The sequence below is a fragment of the Nyctibius grandis genome, chromosome 2 (assembly GCF_013368605.1).
Source record: "Nyctibius grandis isolate bNycGra1 chromosome 2, bNycGra1.pri, whole genome shotgun sequence".
Lineage (NCBI taxonomy): Eukaryota > Metazoa > Chordata > Aves > Nyctibiiformes > Nyctibiidae > Nyctibius > Nyctibius grandis.
Genome location: NC_090659.1, coordinates 115,283,619 through 115,303,832, shown reverse-complemented (window position 1 = coordinate 115,303,832; position 20,214 = coordinate 115,283,619). Strand labels below are relative to the sequence as shown.

Below are 20,214 nucleotides of genomic sequence, written 5' to 3'. Positions count from 1 at the left end.
CTCTTAAAAGGGTCCTATAAAGACCTTATCAAGAAATGCTGGAGCGATGAGGGCAGGGAATATCGGGTGGGTGAGAGCCCATGGTAACACCCTCTCCGGGGTAGTGCTGGGTGCGTGCCGTGGCCCCGCATGGAGGGATCTCATCCTGCCCAGCCTTCCTCATCCCCAACCCTGACTGGAGCCATGGTGTGAAGGGGTGAAGTCGGGAGGGGGGGGGGGCTGATTTTAGGTTGTTAAGTAGGGAGGGATGTGCGCCCCAGCATTGCTGGGGCTGGTCCACCCAGTTTCCCCAGGCTGTGTGGGGCTGATGGGAGTCCCCTCATCACCTGCATGTCCGTCGTCCTCCTCCTCTGTCCTGCATGCATCGCTCCTCTTTGCACCCTGCCACTGTTTGGCAGGGGGGGCTCTGCTGTCCCTTTTCTTTGGGAAAACACTCGGCTGCTGGAGGAGGGAAGCTTCGACCGACACAAGCACGTGCTGCCCCTCGAAGCCCACAGGATCAGTGGTTGCTCTCGCTTGTTTTTCATTTCCATGCACATGCTGCTCCTGAGACATCATGGATGGGCATAGGGGCAGTTCCCGGGGTCCTGGCCCTGTAGAGCGATCTGGACCAAACCCTCTGCATCCTGGATGGAGGGACAGATGCACAGAGACAGCTCCGGTGCTCCTCACGAGAGCTCCTCTGCGAGGAAACGCCAGCACAGAGCTGAAGGCATTGCATTTCTCCAGTGCAGACACACTGAAGGGGGTTTGCAGGGATCCCCCTTTGTAGCAGCTCCAGGAGGGATGTGCGTGGGGCTGCTCACGAGTTCAGGCTCAGCTGGACTCCGCAGATGCACATGGAGATGTTATTGCTGCCCATCGCAGCTTTCGTTCGGGAGACAAAAGCCTTATGCTCCTCAGTGTCATTTTTTTTAGTACTGATAGGTGTATAACTCTCTTTAAAGGCCAGATCTGGTATAAATGTGGTTCGGTGCTAAGGTGGGAGTACGTGCCTTGTGCAGCCTCCTTGTTCTGGAAACCATTAGGAGGACGGCTGCGTACTCAGGTTTTCACACAGAGACTATCTGCTAATGTAATAGTCCCAGTGGAAACTTTAGTGCTCGGGAATATTTTGCGGATTTGGGAAAAATCCCAGGAGGATTTTTGGTTTTATACAGCAATTGCTTTTTGGCAGCTTTGGGACAGATGTAATCTGGTTCCCATTTGTGTCCTGAATTTTTAAATGGAACAGCCTGCCTTCAGCTCAGGGCAGAAGTAGAAATAGATGGAAGGAAATAGAAAATAATAGTAATAACAACAAGAACAACATTACCTATATAAAAAAATTGTTACAGCAGTTTTTCTATTGAAATGTTGCATTTAGGAAGTGTATCTGTTCTTTTTTGGTCCTTTAAGTGACTTTTTCAGCAGGTGAGATGCTGCTGTCGGTGTAAATCTGGAGTAAATCTGTAGAAGCTGGTGAAATAACTCTGGATTTCAACCAGCGCAGGTGAGAGCAGAGCTTTGCCTCACAGGAAGGTATATCCTGCGTGCGGCAGCAGGTCTCACAGCTTTTGCTGGCACGTCTGCTTGTCACTGCCTCTCGGTGGCCTTGCCACAGCCCCGGTGTGTCCCACCGTGGTGCGTGGCCGTGCCTTTCCCCATGCGCGACTCTACCACGTCTTGAAGTTGTAGCAGGTCCTTATTGCATGAGCCAGGCAATGACGGCTGGCACGCGTCGAGGCAGCACCTTTCGAGGAGTGGGGTGATCTACAGGAGGATGCCACGTCTCAGGAAAACATAGCCTGGGATTAAATAATTGAGCGATACTTGGGATTATTTGCTCTGACCATATTGGTTAGCAGAAATATAAACGTGCTTTAGACATCGGTAACTCCAGTGACCAAGGCTCAGGCGGGAAAATAATGACATTATTTTATTAATTTAATTTAACTTAGTGATAGTTTTATGAATTAAAATGCTTTTAGTAAAATTCAGTCTTCATTTAAGATGTAAGCCAACTGAAATAATTAAAAACCTGTTATTCCTCTGCCCTCCCTCCTCAGTGTGTGCATTATGCACAGATATTTCAGTGAAGTCCCTGCCAGGCTGGGGGATGACATGTGGGTCCCTTGAGGTGCTGGAGGGCAGGAGGCACTCATGAACTCCCAGCGGTGTGGTCTGGGCTCCTGCATCCCGCAGAGGCAGGGAGCCACTTCTCGGGGGGACTCCCCCCCAGGATGGCTACCTGGGGTGGGCAGGGGGTCCCTGCTAGTGACACGTCCCATCCCCCGGGACGTGTCCCTCTGCTTGCGACGTGCATGGGTTTTGGGCCATTTTCGAGGCGATGGCTCGACGCCGTCGGCCATTGCAGTGATTTTCCCTGTTCTAAATCTGAGCTCAGCCATCTGGGAGCAGGAACTAAAGGCAGTTATCTTGTTAGCACTTCTGTGTATAATACCTTGATTAAATTTCTGCATTTTAAAAGTGGCTGAATATAAATTGCGTGTAATGATTTAGTAACGGAAAGCTCATAATTTTAATATATATTCTGGTGGGAAGAAGGTTTAATTTCTTTTTCCTTTAGTCATCACACTTAAGAATAATGCAAAGGCTCCGCTCGGTGTAGGGTTATCACGAGCAGTTCTTCACACGGATCAAATGAAGCCCTGAGGATCCTCAGCCTATGGTTTGTTGCCTGGATTAAAAACAAAATGGAAAAGCTCTAGGAATCTGAAGATCCATACGACAGGGTTCAATGCCTGCATTTTCAGTTAGAGAGTACTGTACAGTCTTTGTACTATTTTTGTTCGGTCCTTATCCCAGGCTCCTTTGTACACTGCAAGCTTGTGGGAATGACTCAGGGAGAAAGCTATTTAACCTAAAGGACACCACTGGCAAAAAAAAAATAGTTGGATAAAGAGCGATGTCAGTGACTGAGAGCGGGAACTGCGAGGAGTATTTGTGTGGATCAGAGGACGAGGATCCTGAAACCGCCTCCAAATGGGGTGAAAAAAAATCCTCCTCTTCAGATGCTGTTTGTTCAGCTCAAGAAGGGAGTTTTATAATATGGTTGCTCAAAGTAACAAGGAACTAGACTTAATGATCCACAGTCCTAGGTCCTATTTCACTTCTGGTTAATTAATGGAAGAGCTTAAATATCCAAGTGACACGGATCATGCCAGTGCTTTTCTGTAACATGATCATTTTTAAATGCAGTAAGTACAGCAAAGTTAATCATAGCTTAAACTCCTGCTCTGTGAGAGTCTTGCCTGTATGTTGTAGCTGGTTGATTTATGATTTTTTTTTTTTTTTCCCAGTGGGGAAAAAAAATCCTTCCCTAAGAATCTGCATGATTAGTTTTTATCTTGGAGGTTTTTTTATCGCTTGGAAATCAGAATTTACGGTGTAGTGAAAATGTCTGCAGACTCTTTGCTGTGCTGAGAAGTGGTGCGGCTGAAGCAGAAGCGTTGTGTCACTTGCAGGCTCCTTGTCAGCCTTTGTATTTCACCCTTTTACAGAGAGTTTCTTCCCTTACTTTCAGCTCTGGATAATACTTACCCTTTTATCTTGGAGCAGCAACGCTGACATGAGTCATCATTGTGCCACTGGCACTTTGATCAAAGTAGAAATTTCAATTATTCATTCAATTCTTTGAATAAATTTAAGTTGGCTGCATCTTGTAGACTCAATGTTATAGCTGCAGAGACAAATTTATAGCTTATGCTATATAGAGGCCTTAAAAATGCACATATTTGTGCAAACCCTAGTGCAGCCACCTGAGGAACACGCATCCCTTCCTCTGTCGGGTTGATGACCAGGTGACTGCTCGGCGCCTGGAGCTGCAACAAAAATACTGTGCCTGCACCCTGCCTCTCTGAGGGTGAGCCTGGGAGGGGGCTAAAAACCAGTGGATTATTCTAATGTCATAAAACCTTTAACCATTCAAGATGAAAGAGCTGTGACGGGCACTGTTTGCCCCCACACGCCCGCACACCTGATTTCCATCGGGAAGGTGGAGAGGTGTGAGCATCCGTGGGGATCTCCCATGCAGGCAGACTTGGCTCTGCTCTTTCCAGTATCCATCTGATCTCATGCCAGGTTTGGGAGCTGCTTTCAAGGCGCCTTTGCTTTGCTCGTAGCTTTTTTGCTCCTCCGCTTTGTTTTTTTGCTGAGGGAAAGCGTATATGAAAATAAGCGCGTGAGGCAGAAGTTTCACAGAAAGCGTTCATCCTTGTAGGCAGTTAAATTTGGACGTGTTAGCACGATTCCTTGGGAGAGACAGGATTTGGCTGCCTCCATCGCCTTTCCTCATCAGTCTTGCTAGTGCTTTCTTGGACGGGGCGCTTTTTGGAGAGTGAAATGACGATACCCAGGCTGGGAGACTCCAGGAGCTCTTCTCGAGCAAGGGAATAGCACAGCATGGATCCCGGAGCTAATACTGGGATGAGGATTTCTTTCCCCAGCGCAGTGAGCTGTGGATGCAGGGCTCGATCCGGTGAATCCTGCCAGGCACAGGGGTGAGGCTTCTCCTGGCCCAGATGTGGTAGATCCCCAGCTTTCCTGTGGGAAACGAGAGGTGCCACTCGCTCACATCTGGTGTGCGTTATGTGGGCTGGATTTCTGTCCTGCAAGATGTTGCGTTGCTCCTGTGAAAATAATATTAGTGATGCTTGTTCAGCCCTCACGGGGCTCAGGAGCCTTGGCAGTGGATGTGGGGTTCCCAAGCAGAATTACGGGGTGCAGGGGTGAGCCGGCCACCCCAGAAGTGACCTAGAAAACCTGCACATTGACCGGGGAGCTGCCAATGGGAAACGATTGCCAACGTCTGCCTGAGCCACTGCACTTTGTCAGAGCTGGGGCTGCAAAGGAGTCCCAGCACTTCTGGGGGAGAGCTCCTGGAGGTACCAAGAGCATCCTTTGCGGTGCTGTTGGAAGTGGTGTCTCCACTTTTTGTACCTAAACCAAGATGCGGGACATGTGAGTTATCTTTTTCTGAGCCAAAGGAAACTCAAATCTTCCTTCCAGCCTTGGGAGAGTGGCACGGCTGTGTGGCTGGCGTACGGCAATCCCCCTTCTTGAAACTAGGCTGATGCTTGGGAGAGAAACTAAGATTCATGGGCTGGGATGCACATGGAGGGGTGTCCAGCCTTGATGGAGGGTCCCTTGCACCCGCTGGAGGGACTGATGGGTCCACCCTGGGGAGTTCATGGCACAGCCTTCAGGCAGCCCCTGGAACCCTGGACCGCTTCAACCGTCCTTTCATTATTTCCCTTAAATAATTATTTTTCTTTCTTGTTGACCTGAGATTTTTATGCAGCGACAGGGCAGGGAAAATGTTTTAAATGTGGAATAAGGTATTTATACTCCTTTCTGGCTTGGCTATGAGACAGAAGGACAGACGTGGGCTTGGAAACGATGTCATTTTTTGTTCTGTCGTTTTTGGACCTCCCTGACAAACCGCGGCGGAGTTTATAGGAAAGTGTAAAGCTGCCTGACTTACTTTTAATTTCAGATGGTTGCTTTGGATGATATTTGAAACAGTAGGGTACAAATTGGATGAGGATTTTTTTGGAGGACAACTGTGTGGTTTTGTTTGGCTTGGGTGGCTTTTGGGTGGCAGAGGAGGAGCCGTACGTGCCAGCAGCGCGGGCTGTGCCGCAGAGCGGTACCCGGGCGGGCAGCGGGGCGCGATGCAGAAACTCATCACCACGTCATTGCCTCGAGGTGTTGCCTCTAAATAGCGGCAAACTGTCTTTGCACAACGGGCATTTTTTGGTGTTTTACTGAAGGTGGGAGTAATAGTACAGTCTGGCTGTAAGAAAACCATCTTCTCCAACTATTTTTTTTGAGGCGGAAATTTGCATTTTGGGGATGCTGTTAGTGCTCTAAAAACATGGCTTTCCTATAATGTCCGAGCAATGAGCTTCCTGTGAGGTTTTGCTTGAGATCCTTTTCAAAACCAGACTGAAACCACATCAGAAGCTGGAAATATTTAAGCGTTGCTCCTTTGTCTTGCTGACTGTCTGGTGTTAATCTTAGCAAATGATTCATTGAAATAATTCTGAGTCGTTAAATGAATCGCGCTGCTATGTAGTAACCCTCCAGGATAATATGTCTGCTTCTGTATGGCATAATGCGTGTTTATCTTAAAAAAAAAAAAAAAAAGGGAAAACCAACGAGTTGTTGTCAGGCAATCACTTAGATGTGGGAGAGTCAGCAGAGATGCAGAAACGAGGGCCTGGAGCAGCTGCCCAATTCAGCAAGGACTGAACCCCTCCAGAAATGTGATCGTGTCTTATAGGGTTGGCTATAAGAGACACCAGGTAGGTGGCAATTGAAGAGGTGATGTCTATGGACCAGGTTGTATCCTGGCATGGGGGGGCTTTCCTGGCTTTGGGAAGAGGAGAGGAGGGGGCACAGCACAGCCGGCAGCTGCCTGCAGGCACCTACGAAGGTGATGGGGTTGGCTCTTCTTGGCAGCAGCAGCAACAAAACACAGGGCAGAAGCTGTGGTTTGTGGCTTGGGATGTTTGGGCTGGATGTGGGTAGAAAGCCCTTTCCTGGGGACGCGTCCTTGGAGGGGTGATGGTCTCCATCCTAGGTTGCCCTCAACCGGCTGCTTATTCATGGCCCCTGGGCACCACTGCTCTGGCACCAGGATTCAGCTTTAGGGATGGAAATTGCTTTTTCGGTGAACCTCATAGAAGAATGGGGAGGTTTGGGGAAGGAGGAGGTGCCTGAGCATCAGAAGGGTGGCTTGCACCCTATTAGAGCTGGGTGTAGCAAACCCTTCCCCTCTGAAGAGGGGAGCGGGGATTTGGGAGGCTCCAGTGACAGCAAGGGGGGAAAGAAAACAGGCTTGTGCCTTGCTCCAGATGGCTCGTGAGGCTTCACTAAGCTTTCAAGTGTTGTGTTATTGCCAGTGATCTGGATTGTCACCGCACACCAAGCACTGATCTTTCATCAACTGTTACCTGTTTTACACATAAACTGGCTTCCTGTGCTGGTTACAGCTGACACTTAATTAAAACCTACCGTGAATGAACATAAAACATTGTTACATCATTGTTAACTTCATAAAACATCATGACATCATTTTATGGTAAAACATCAATATGGGTACAGCAAAGTGCAGTGGTTTCTGTCTGGGTCAGAGCTACTTGATTTTGACTCCGATATAACAGAGATCAGCAACTGAGCCGCTTGGCAGATGCCAGCATCTACCGGTCCTGATTTTAGTACAGTATTGCTTTGCCATGACCACAGCCCCCAAAGACAAGTGGTTAGGTGAGAATTTCTGCTCTTATTACAGAAAAAACAAGGCTTTATTCTCCATTTTACATCTTGGAAAATTTGAAACCATGACCCAAGGCTGCCTACAGACTCAATGCAGAAGGCGAGTGAACAGTTTTACTAAGTTGATTTCTTTTAAATTCTGTTTGGTGAGTGGTGAGGCTGAGCTGGTAGTTGCTGGCTGTTCAGGTCGCCTGTAATGCTTGAAACCGTTTGACTTCCTTGGGTATGCGGATTTTCTTTGTTTCACCCCAATACGCTTTTTATTCATAAAACAAGCCCGGGCTTAGAACTCCCTTATTTCACACAGGATTCCCGATTCCAAGGCAGGACCATGTGTGAAGGAGCAGTGAAGGGTGTCTTTAATGTTATTCTGTACCAGAACAGGGTAATAATGTTGGAAATTAGAGTTCTTGAGATTTCTGCTGGGTCTGTATCAGCATCAGCACAAATTCCAGACCAGTCTACCATGCTCATTTTCACAAACATATTCGGCTTAGATCTACTCAAGTGAGCAATCTTTCCCTCTTGCTCTCTAAATATAGATAACTGCCATACACATTCATGCATAATATGAATGGTAAAGTGATTAATTGATTAACATTTCACAGAAATGCCTATTTCGTCTCCTTTGGGCACAGAAGAAAATAGTATCTGCATCTTCATGGCTGCAGAGAGGACGGGCTGGATCCTGCCCCCCACTACCCCCCTGCTACCCTACTTCATGGAGGGTTGTGGGGTTAGTGATGACCTGTACATAAGGAGAGCAAAGCAACCTCCCCGTGTGATATGTGCCAGTGAGCATGCAGTAGCTGAGCACAAACCAAGCGGTCAGGATTAATAAGTCCAGATCATCTGTGGCCAGTGTTTTTTCCCACAGAGCAGGGTGCTTGTGGTTCCTGTGCTCATGGGCTTGCTGCCCCACTGGGATGGATGGATGCTCTGATGGGATGAATGGGCACCCCACTGGTGCCTCTGTGAGCCCTCTACCTCCTGCTCAAGCGAGTCCCTTGGCAGTGGCTGGTGCTGGAGGTCGATGGCCATTCCCTTAGTCTAAAACCTATGGCAACCAGTGGTGTAAATGGAGCGTGATTCTGCTGTGTCCCTGCTGCACCAGGGTACTTGGGGCCAGGAGATGCTCACCTCCAAGGTTTGGACCTCAAAAAGCCTTCTTCTTACAAAAATGAGGTAGTGCTCAGAAAAATAAGTAGGAAGTGGAAAATTGTAGAATCATAGAACAGCCTAGGTTGGAAGGGACCTCAAAAGGTCATCTGGTCCAACCTTTTGTGGGAAGGGGAACCTATGTGAGATTATCTAGCACCATGTCCAATCACATCTGGAAAATCTCCAGTGATGGGGACTCTACCATGCCACTGAGAAGGTTGTTCCAGTGAATGATTGTCCTCACTCTACAGAATTTCTTTCTTACATCAAAATAAAACCTCTCAGTGCAAGTTGTACGCATTGCCCCTTATCTTCTCCATGTAGCTTCTTGTGCAGAGAGAGCCTCTGTCTTCTTTGTAGTCACCCTTTAAGTAGTGGAACACTGTGATGAGGTGTTTGTCCCATCCTCCCCCACCCTGAGCCTTCTCTTCTCCAGGGAGAAAAGACCTAACTCCTTCAGCCTTTCCTCACAGGGCAGGTTCTGCAGCCCTTTGATCATCTTCCTGGCCCTCATTTGGACCCTCTCCAGTCTGTCTGTTTCTTTCTTGAAATGTGGGGTCAAGCCAATGTCATTCCTGTCTTAACACTGCTGTGATGCATTTTGTATGAACTTGTTAAAACAAGCACTGCTGGAGAAAGCCATCCCTGAGAACAGACTGAGGATGAGCCTTGTTGCTTGCCAGGAGAGCTAGTTCCTGCTCACTGATTCTGAAAGGGGCTGGGGGACTAGTACAGCCGTCGATGTCTGTGGGATGCTGGAGTTCGGGTGTGCGGCTGCTGTGCAGTCAGTCTGCCGGACACATTCCCATGGCCCTCCAGCTACATCCTCTTCTTACCATATTAAGAACATCTGGACAAAGTGATTTATAAACTTTCTCTCTTGATAGCGTTGACTGTATTTTGTCTCAGTAATTTTCTGTGTTACTGAACTATTATTCCTGAGTGGATTTTGTGGTAAAGCCTTTCCCAGACTTCAGCCCTATTGAATGTGTGGCTGGATCCTCACCTGTCCTTCTTTCCTTCTTTTTGCCCACTCCCTCTTTTAGTTTTACACTGGCTTTGTTGGCTTCGTGTCCCAGGGCCGTGCCGTGATTTGTGAGCTTGTCACTGTCAGCTCGTACAAGCTGGGCTGTGCCAGCCTTGCTTTGTATCTGGTCTGGGGACCTCAAAGGCCAGGTTGGGTTGGTGCATGAAACAGCACTGATGACTTGGTGGCTGTTTCTTGCTCCTCAGAGCTAATGTGTTATTTGGATGGTGAGAACAGCAGAGGTGGTTGGCTCAGTGGCCTCAGCAGGGTTTCTCAGGTACCTAACCATGCTCAAGAAAACTTTTTGGACTTTTGTCATAATTCATGGCTTTCTATTTTCTCACTCAAGTGGTTTATTTACTGACATCCCATTCTTCTTTCTTGCAGGCTCCACATCTGTTTGTTACAAGCCTACTAGCCCAGCCCAGGTGCTGGAAGACACGGGCTTTCTTTACCAGGATCACCAGTTGTTTGCTGGCAGGCATGAAGTTTCTCCGCTAACAGCTGAAGCGATCGGTGCCAAAGAAAAAGCTGGTAAGTGTGTGCCCACACTTCCATACGAACCCACTGCATTTACTTCCAGCTTTTTCCTGAAGCATAAGTTGAGCAGTTTACACCATTTACAAATAATATTTACAGAGTTGAAGGCCAGCTTCTTATCCTCGGTAGAGTCAAAGGGGAGTTACCTTTGACTTGAGTGTTACGACCCGCCATCATTTGTCACCCGTGCTTGTGGAGGATGCAGTGTTTCTGCTTGTCCTTCAGGACATGGCTGCTCTTCACTGCATGGCTGGACCAAGGTCCATAGCTTTTTGTCGATGGAGCAGGACCGCAGGCACCCCGTGGAAGGCTCACTGTGGTCGATCCTATTGGACCTCAGTAATAGGCAACTAAAGTACATCTCCCAAATATAAGGATGCTAACAGATGACTAGCACAGAGGTGAAAATCCTTCTGATGTATGATAAACAGCTGCCTTGACCATGTGACGTTGACTTTAATCACTTTCTTCAGGCTTATCTCCAGCGTTGTCTAACAACATAGGCTGTGAGCTTTCTGGTATGTTAGGGAGACTTTTATTGCATGTCTGCAAAAATGTCCAATATGGTGAGGCTTCTGTGCACTGCGATAATATGAGTAAAGCAGTAAGAGTTTGCTGTAACTGCAGGGACATGTAAAGTAGACAGATACTTGGTTCTTTTGCAGACAGGTAGATGGAAATGTGTGTGTCTGTGCATCTTGCTGGCTCAAACACCGGCCGGGGAAGCTGGCAGACCCTCTGAAAGCTGGTGGCCAGGCTGCAATGCCAGCGAGTCAGGCTGGCAGGCAGGTAACATTATCTCAGGGGAAGCAGGAGAAGTGTATTTCATGAGGCAGGCATGGAGTGAAACAGCCTGGGAATCTTCTCTCCCCCTCGAGCCCCAGAATCATCTGTGAGGCTTTGCTGCAAAAATGTTAGTGGAAATGACCTATTCTCGTAGTCAGGAGTCAAAGGCTTTTCTTCCTCTGGGTTGTGTATAAGTTATCCCACAGCACGTGCAGTAACTGATGAAACCTCAGGGAAATACCAGACCTCAAGAGAAAGTTTACTTTTTAACTACTTTCGAGTGCCAAAAAAAGAATCTTAAGTCCTTCTGACGAACTCCTCTGAGAACTGGAAACAGCAGGAGAGAAAGTTGCCAAGAATGACCTCAAAAAACTGAACTGAAAACAGCACCTCCTTCTTGCTCAGGGACATGGGAGCACTCTGTCCAGAGCTGTGGACTTATTCTCACTTTTATCCACACTGAGGTCTTTCAGGAGCACCCCTCTGGGCTCAGACACTGTTCAGGCAGATGTCTTACACCACTTTTGGGATGGGTGCAGGAGGAGGGCTCCAGGAGGGAGGGATCCCATCCTCCCAGCCGTGGTTATATGCCATTAGACACTTAGCTCTGGGCAAGTTCCACTGTGTATATGGTGCAAAAATGATGCCGTTGCCTCTGAGTGGCTTCAGTAGCCTGTGTTAGGGTTGTGTAGCTGATCCATCTGTGCTCTTTTTAAAATGTTGGCATTACATCTATGACCGTAACACCTTCCTTGTATTCACCCAGCAAAATTACAGAAGTTAGTATTGACTCCCTTAGAAATAGTGTTATTGGCCAGAAGGGAAATTGCAGTTTTATGGGGAGATGGCAGAGCACAGATTCCTCTTTAACTACACTTTTAGGACCCTTTTATTTTTAGTGTAATTTCAGAGTTTTTCTGCGACGCATTCTGTGTTTTCTTTTATCGTGGCAGGCAGTGCACATAGGAGGGGATTCAACTCATCTAACTTTGGCCATCAAAAATGCAGCATCTTGTTCAGTATTGCCATGCAGGCTGCCTCTGTGAGCCGTACAAGGCATCTCCAGGGGGGATTTACCCCATTTGTGTCTTAGAAAAGACCAAATTTCCCTGTGACATTGCCTGCCCATCTGTTGACTTAGGAGGGGGTTTAGAGACGTGGGTATGGGGTGCATGGAGAATATGGAGGGGAGGGGATGGGGAGAGGGTAGATTTAGATTAGATATTAGGAAGAAATTCTTTACCGTGAGGGTAGTGAGACACTGGCACAGGTTGCCCAGAGAAGCTGTGGGTGCCCCCTCCCTGGCAGTGTTCAAGGTCAGGTTGGATGGGGCTTTGAGCAACCTGGTCCCTGCCCATGGCAGGGGGTTTGGAACTAGGTGATCTTTAAGGTCCCTTCCAACCCAAACCATTCTGTGATACTATGATGAATATGTTTTTAGGGGTCACTGCAGCCAGAATTAGGGATGAGCTGGGCTGGGAGGGTGAGTGGGGAGCAGTGCCCTCCCTCCTTCCACTGCTTCCAGCCATGTCCCCTCTGCTCCCAGGAGACTCTGGCAGGCCACTGCCCCAGGGCTGCATCCTGGGCACGGGGTCACAGCCGTGGGGTGTCGGAGGGGAAAAAAGAGGGGGGGATCGGACCTCCCGGGCAGCAGAGCTAATGTCCGCCTCTCTCTCTCCCTGCCCAGCCGAGGAGGCCCTCTGCACCCTGCGCCCACCCAGCTTCCGCCGGGTCCCAGAGGCGGAGATGCGAGGGGCGGAGGAGGTGGCAGCCAGCACCGTCCTGCAGCGCCTGATCCAGGAGCGGCTGAGGTATGGCAACCCCAGCGAGAACATGAACCTGCTGGCCATCCAGCACCAGGCGACGGGCAGCGCCGGCCCCTCCAACAGCACTGCCAGCACTCTCTCTTCCGCAGAAAACCTCGTGCCCGAAGAGCCGCCAATGGTCCAGCCGTCGGGGCGGCAGGAACCGCAGGGGCAGGAGCACCAGGGGGACGGTGCTGCCATGGAGAAGCAGCCCCGCGCCCCGCAGCCCCCGCACGGCACCGAGGAGCTCCCCACCTACGAGGAGGCCAAGGCCCAGTCTCAGTTTTTCCGAGGCCAGCCAGCCGCCGCCGCTGCGCCGGGCTTTTATGGCGCATCGGGCCAGAAGTCCAGGACGGAGGGGAGGCCGACGGTGAACCGGGCCAACAGTGGGCAGGCACATAAGGACGAGGCGCTGAAGGAGCTGAAGCAGGGCCACGTCCGCTCGCTGAGCGAGAGGATCATGCAGCTCTCGCTGGAGAGGAACGGGGCCAAGCAGCACCCCCCGGCCCCGGGGGGCGGGAAGGGCTTCAAGGCGGCCCCGCCGCCCGGCAAGGCCACGGACCCGCGAGGCCCGCCGCCCGAGTACCCCTACAAAGGCAAGGCGGTGGTGGGCCCCAGCAGCAAGGCGCAGGAGCACGGGCTCTTCTATGGCGAGCAGCCGGCGCAGGATGTCCTCAAGGCCTCCTACACCGCCCCACAGCCCGCCCGGGCAGAGGTGGCCCTTGTCCGCTACCAGCCGCCCCCGGAGTATGGGGTCAGCAGGTAATGGCTGTCATAGTGTGTGGGGGGGGTCTGCTGGAGGGGCCTGATCCTGCCCTCCCTGGGGGAGCCGGCTTCTGCGGGGCTTGGGCCTTGCGTAGACACGGCCCCTGTGAGCTTCAGCCACACGGAGCGGGGACATCACACCCCCGCGGCTGGGCTGCACGGGACGGCTGGTGGAGGCACCTGCATCTCCAGGAGGGCTATAGAAAGCATATACGCTGCTTATGCCCTGCTTAAATCTTCCCAACAGAGCTCACGTGGGGCTTTCACAGTACCGGGCCCCTTGTGCCGGGCCTCCCCGTGAGCACGGGTTTATTCCAAGCACATTAAAAGTAATCCGGAGCATTTACTCGTTGTGAGCTGATCCCTGAGAGCAGTGTGGGTCCTGCCCAGTGCCCAGGCAGGTTTGCTGCCTTCAGAGGTGAGCCTGTGCGTTGAGGGCTCCCTTTTCCTTGCTGTACCTAAATATAAGTGTTTCTCTGTCTCATCCCTGTCTCTTTGACCTCCCGGACAGTATTTTGCTGGATTTGGAAGGCTGGAGTTGTCTAGTGTGAATGTGAGTGGTTTTCATATTGCAAGTTGCCTCGTTAGGTCTTTACTGACCCCAGAATCCCCAAAGGTTTTGTTGGCGTTGACTTAAGTTGTACACACTTTATTTTGCCACAGCACAGGCACAGAGAAAAGGTGGCGCAGCTGACCCGGCTCTTCCTTTCCAAAATTCATAAGGCATGAAATGAGGGAGCGAATGCTCTGCCTTCCCATGTTTGCAGAAGTGATGGGTTTCATGTCAAGATGGGGAGGAACTCGCAGCGTGGCTTTAATGAACGTTGCAAGGCAGTTGTGACAAGCAGAGGGCCTGCGCTGAGCGCCACTGGCCTTCCTCCAGCTACACGTTTTGATTACCAGCCTACCACTGCACAGAGTTTGTGCAATTTTTTCAGAGCGAGATGATATTTTTAAGAGCTCAGCGAAAATCTTTGTTTATGCTAAGAAACAGCTATACAAACTCGAGGGCGAGGGGGTCGAGCTGGGGCCGTACTTTGCCGCAGCCATTCACGGTGCTGACAAACCTCTGGCACCAAGCGGATTCATCCCCACAGAAAAGGAGCTGGTTTGGGGTTTTTTATCATTCTTGGAAAATGCTGATTCAATACCCACACAGTCTGTTCTGCTGAGTCTGTGTAAGTGAGCGGACCTGGGTGCTGCACTGGTTTCCAGTGGGAAACCTTTTGGGGCCACTTCCAAAACCTTTCCCAGGTGCCTGATCAGCAAGGTTAATGCTGAGAAACTCCTTGATTTCAGTGCAGCTTTCCACACCAGCAGCGCAGGCCGGCCCCCAGCCTTATCCCAAGGTGCTGCTGGATCACCCCAGCAGCTGTGGGGAGAAACCCCCCAGCTTGTGATGGTAGTTACTGTTCATTCCCAGTAAGGCAGCACGGTTTAACCCTCAAATCACACTGCAGAGGGGATGCCTGCTACCCCTGTGTGCTGTTTTCTTTCCATGACGATGGAGAAACGTCCCTCCTGGTAGGTGCAGGGGCACCGGGGCGGTGTGTTGTGCAGCAGAGGACTGGCAGTGTGGCAGAGCAAAGCCGCTGAAGTTTACAGACATATTAAAAAACGTTGGGTGATGTCTTTCTTGCAGCTCAGCAAGGGCCTTAATACCTCTCCGTCTGTATATATCTCTGCTGACTACTCCAGCATGCATTTCCAGGGGTAGGTTAGGAGGTTGGCATAGCTGTGGGGTGTTTCACCAAAGCTAGGTTTGATCTAAGGCGTGTGGTCTCCTTGTGCTTTCTCTAAGGCAGCTCCGAGTCCTTGTGCGCAGACGGGGATTTTCAGGTCCCTCTTGGCTCCTTTCACATGGTGCCTGGATTATGGGGGATGTTTTCCTGCCTATGTGTTCCTGCTGGCTACATGTGAGGCAGCAGTTAGCACTAGTAGGACAGTTGCTGGCTTGCAGACTGTATCTTGTGCCATTGCTTTGCACAGTGCCAGCAGCTGAGGGGACGTTTGGCTGCACAGGAGATGAGGTCTTCATCTTCATCTCAGGCTTTTTTCTGTGATGTTTTTTGATACAGGAATGTCAACCTTTCACTTTGCTTGGGCGCACTGAAATATTCACTGTTGGCGTTACCCAGACTTTTTCTTAATTGGCATGAACTGGTTTGGTTTCTTCTCGTGTGTCATATCCCAGCTTATAACTGGCCCCACGGGCTGCAGGATCCCCTTACGGCCCTGTTACCTGGGAAGATTTGGGTGACAAAAACCTTTAGGAAGTGGCACTAATCCCAGCGTGCTCATCACTTGCCATCTCTCTGTCTGCAGCAGCTGTGCTCCGGTGCATCCCTGCACGCATCTCGGGCTGCGTCGCAGGATGTGCTTGCCCAGGTCTGGAGCGAGCATGGTTAAAATGCAATTTCACAAAATGCCTCTGCCCCAAATATTCCTCTCTATGGAGAGGGTAAAGGCAGGTTACCTCTTTGGGGATGTCAGCCCCATCTCTGCTGGAGGACTTGTCTGGACAGCAGCCCCTGAGCACTGCTGGAGGAGAGCCAGGGGCTGTGTTACACTGCTGGTTGCTCCCAAGCGCTAACCTGTGCCTCTGCTCTTGCTCATTGCTTCTGCCCTTACCTGGGCTCTGGGCAGGCTTGCAGCCAGCCATCTGGCTGGGGTGGAGGACCTTGATAAGAGAGGTTGAGGTAGGGGACTACCCGGTTTCATTAAGGTTAATGGAAGAGTAGGGTTTGGAGAGGCTGTTTTTTCTGTTAGAGGAGCAAGCAAGGTGAGAAATTCCAGCTTTCATCTCATCGGGAGGGCCTGGGAAAGAAGCTAATGGAAACAGAGCTTTGCCTGTGGTCAGATGGGAATCTCATATATCCCAGCATCTCCTCCCTTCTGTCCTGCCCATATCTGTTCCCCATCCAGGCATCCTCTGGCCAGGGACTGTGCAAAAGACTTCCGCCTTCCAGAAAAGAGAGAAGCACAGAGCTGCATCAGTCCAGAGGAAGCACCCACAGATACCTGGGATGGAAAAGACCTGTAGGGTCACCAATCCCCCACTCCCCCCCAGTCCGTCTGTGATGAGGGAAATGTGGCTGGAAAGCTGGCAGGGAGCTGTTGAAGGAGACAGGATAACTGCAGCTGCTGCTTAACTTGCTTTTTTGGTTTGGCTTTTTTTTTTCTTGCACATGGCTGGTTTTAAAGGGAACGTTGCCTTTATAATGACCGTGGTGAAATCTCGCAACTTTACTGTAAATCTCAAGATATTTGGTATTGTCCTGAAGACCTCCTAGAGTCATATGATGCTGTGGTAATCTCAGCATTTGTATAAATTAGACTTAGTGACCACTGCTTTATGGACATCACGATTGCAGGGCAGAGCTTGAACCCTGAAGCTTAAAAGGCAAAAAAAACAGAAGGCAAATAAAAAGGAGCTGTTATTGGTTCCTGTTTTAAAATATCAATATTCTTAAGCCAGTTGCATGATGCTTGGGGCCCTGACTCTCGACTTCTGCATGCTTTAAGTTGGCCAAGTGTAATCATCTTTACAAAACCTTTCCTTTCCTAGATGTGCAGCTATTCCTAAATGGTGTCTTTGCTAACTTTCCTTAGGTGCATATTCAGGGAATCACAGCTTGTCAGGTAAAAGGGCTTGGAAATAATCTAGTTTAGTCTTTAGCACAACGCCGTGAATTAATTCCAGTTTGTGAAACATTCAGTCCTGGTGATTATAACACTCTCCGTCTGGAGAGTCCATCACGGCCTTTACAGACTTGTTCCACTAGCTAATTGCCATCTCTGGCACAGATCTGCATCTTAGTTTTAGCCTGTATTTTCTAGTTACCAGTTGGGATTTTGCCATATGTTTGTCAGATACAGCGAGGAGCCCTGTGCTATCGGTCCTTTAATGCTTTTAACAGATGGAGCCAAGAGCCCCTTAATTATTTCACTGTTGTCAAAAACCCTTTTTTCACTGTGGAAGGCCCACCTGGACACAGTTGCAGTACCAGCTGAACCAGAGGCTAATCAGATATAATATCACCTCTGCAAGGTGACTCTGTTCCTCCTTACGTAGTCCATTAACACTTGCCGTTTCAGACGTTGGCACCCTGGGAGCTCCCCATCCAGCTTGTTACCCGGTCAGGCATGTGAGGATAGTCACAGCCCAGGGTAGGATTTCCCACTCTTATGCTGTAGCTTTTTGTATTTATTCCTGGGTGGATGAACTTGGACCTGCTCAAGTCCATATTGTTTCCCCATGCCCTGCTTAGGCAGCGATCCAGATCACTCAGTGCAATGAATCCTCTTCATTGCTCCCAGTGGCCCATGTCAGATCCTGGTGTCTTTTATCCGGAATGATTTCTTTCTTTGCACTGTTAATAAAAAGAGTGTATAATGCAAATGAAGCCTTGACTGGAAACACCATCGCTTGGTGAGGGGACTTCATTCATGGCTACAGGCAGAAGTCAATCATGCAGGCGCCTTTTAATTCTGATTGAATCCATGCATTTTAAAAGACAGCATGCAACCGAAGAATAAATCTGGGCTGTTTTTAAAGATATCCCAGTTTTTTATGTGCCTCGTAAAATTCCACCCTGCCTGGATGTAGAAGCCTGTATTTAACTGCTGGAATAGACTGTGGCTTCTCTGGTTATTTGTGTACTAACCCCCCACACACATTACTGCTGTTTTCAGACAACCTGTTGATATTTACTCATTCAACCACATGTCTGTGGCTTCTGAGGGGACTACAAGGAGCTCCTTCTCCTCCCCGAGACACCCCAGGCAGGCGGGCGTGCTGGCAGGGTGGCCAAGCCAAGGGATGTCACACCCAAGCTGACTTCTGCTGGCGTTTTTCTGTGAGGACAGCCCAAGCGCAAGCATGGGTCAAAGGCTGTGCTTCCAGCTGATGTGGATGCTGGCAGCCCTGCAGAAGAGCTTTGTATCATCTCCTTCTGGTCTAATCTGCCTTCATTAAAATAAATGAAAGAGAAATGAAGCCCTTCCCACAGCTTGGGTGATGCCCGTGTCACTTCTCTTTACCCTCTGTGTTATTATCCTGGTTGGTTCCTCTAGGAGCACAGAGGTTGATGAAGGCACCTCTTCCTTTGCTGAACATCAGCTGGGCTTTAGAAAGAGTATCTGTTCTGAGTGTGGATACCTGTGAACAAATACAATATCCTGCCCCTCTCTTAATGACAGACGCTATGTTTAATACAGTGTGTGTCTTTTCAGATGATAATTTTGCCATGCAAATCTTAATAGAATCATCCCCCGAAGAAGCCAGGCCAAGTCTTCCCAGCACTAACAAACATCACGAACAAATTAGTGATCTCTGAAGATGTGAGTCCAAGTCTGCAAAATCGTTTTGAAATAAACCTTTGTGTTTACAAGGTGCTGCAACTGTTGCATAAGCCAGAGGGTACCATGAGGGCTGTGTTTTGGCTATGGAAAGTTTTCTCCCATTTCTGGCTGTATCAGCATTTAGTGATGGGTTTATAACTGTGTTTCCTTGCATCATGACCATCAGGCTGGGCTTACTGACTTCCCCAGGATCCTGTCTTTTTCCCACATGGTGACAATACCGATTCCTCTACGTTATTCACAGCTACAAAATATAGCACTTGAAGTCTGCTTCGTGACTGCAGAAATCATAGCTGAAGTCAGGTAGACACCTGGGTCTGAGGTCAGTATCCAGACTCAAGGCTCCCGGTCAATGGGCAGGAATAAGCACCTTTCACGCACTTTTTAATCTCGTTGTAAGGTAAAAGCTCAGCTAGAGCATCCACAGTGGATGTGTGAAATTGTGAGGTGAAATCCCTTGGGGAGAATCTTCAAGAGATGTAGACCAGTCTGCCCTAGAGGCAAAGGAAGGCAGAGCATTCAGAGAGAGATGAGCTGAATAGGTTAGAGGAGGGCATTTTAATTATGAATGTAAATGCCATGATATGTTGGAAACAAAGTCCTTCCTCCACTGACCACTCTCCCTCCCTACATAGAGGAGAGCTGCATTGTACCTGTAGCAGGGCAGAAGTGGACTTTCCTTTCCAGAACACTTATAGGTATTTTTGTTTTATTACTTCCCAATTCTGCCCTGCTTTACCAGGCAGTAGCTCTTCTGTATTTACAATTTCCTGGTGGTCAACAGTAAGTGGACTTTATCATTATTGTCCTTTCAGGGTTTCTTATTCCTACATAAGACTACAAATTCCCCCGAAATTCCTCTGTGATGGTCATTTTTGCTCCCAGGGGTTCCAGTATAAGAGGTGTGTTAAGACCATGCCTAAATTTGGGGGCTTGGGTGGCCTTGCTGAATTCTTATGAAAGTGAGGTCCATGGTCAAGTATTTTGCTGAAGACACTGACTTGCAAGCTATATATAGCAAGCTATTATTTATATTGCGAGCTGTACATCACTTAAAAGAGAGCGTGCAGTCTGGTGACCCTGGCATGGTAGCCCTTTAAAAGCTCACTGCCTCCCTGGTGCTCCCTATTCTAAAATCTGATTTCCTTATTTTTTTCTTTTTTTTTTCTTCTTTACGTTGCATTGCAGAAGTATACACGAGCCCTACTTCTACAATAATGTCAACAAAAAATATGTTTTCAATAGAAGTGTAGCTGAAGTGTTACAGAGATATCCAAAACTCATAATGTCCCACAGTTTCATGCTTTTAAGAAGGACAATTTTCGATGAAAATGTGTTTGGCTGGAAGATTTTAACCTGCTCTAATGCAGAGTAAGATCAATGTGTAAAATACAGTAGAAGCATTTTGAGAATGTCACTCTTTACTAAGCCTGAAGCAGCTCAGGATAATCCTGATTGCTTCATTTCTTTGGAGCTTTACGTGAG

At 49.0% G+C, this 20,214-nt stretch overlaps 1 protein-coding gene across 5 annotated transcripts in view; it reads left to right on the top strand.

Moving 5' to 3' along the window:
- The window catches only part of AMOTL1 (angiomotin like 1), an 88,757-nt gene that overhangs the window by 29,807 nt on the left and 38,736 nt on the right, over positions 1–20,214 (top strand). For 4 of the 5 annotated variants that reach the window (XM_068424982.1, XM_068424983.1, XM_068424981.1 and 1 more), the window contains 2 exons: positions 9,857–10,003; positions 12,483–13,362. In XM_068424982.1, coding sequence (XP_068281083.1) covers positions 9,857–10,003; positions 12,483–13,362 — 1,027 coding nt within the window. Of the gene's footprint in view, positions 1–9,856; positions 10,004–12,482; positions 13,363–20,214 lie in introns of those variants that run through there. The other variant, XM_068424985.1, reaches the window with a different exon arrangement.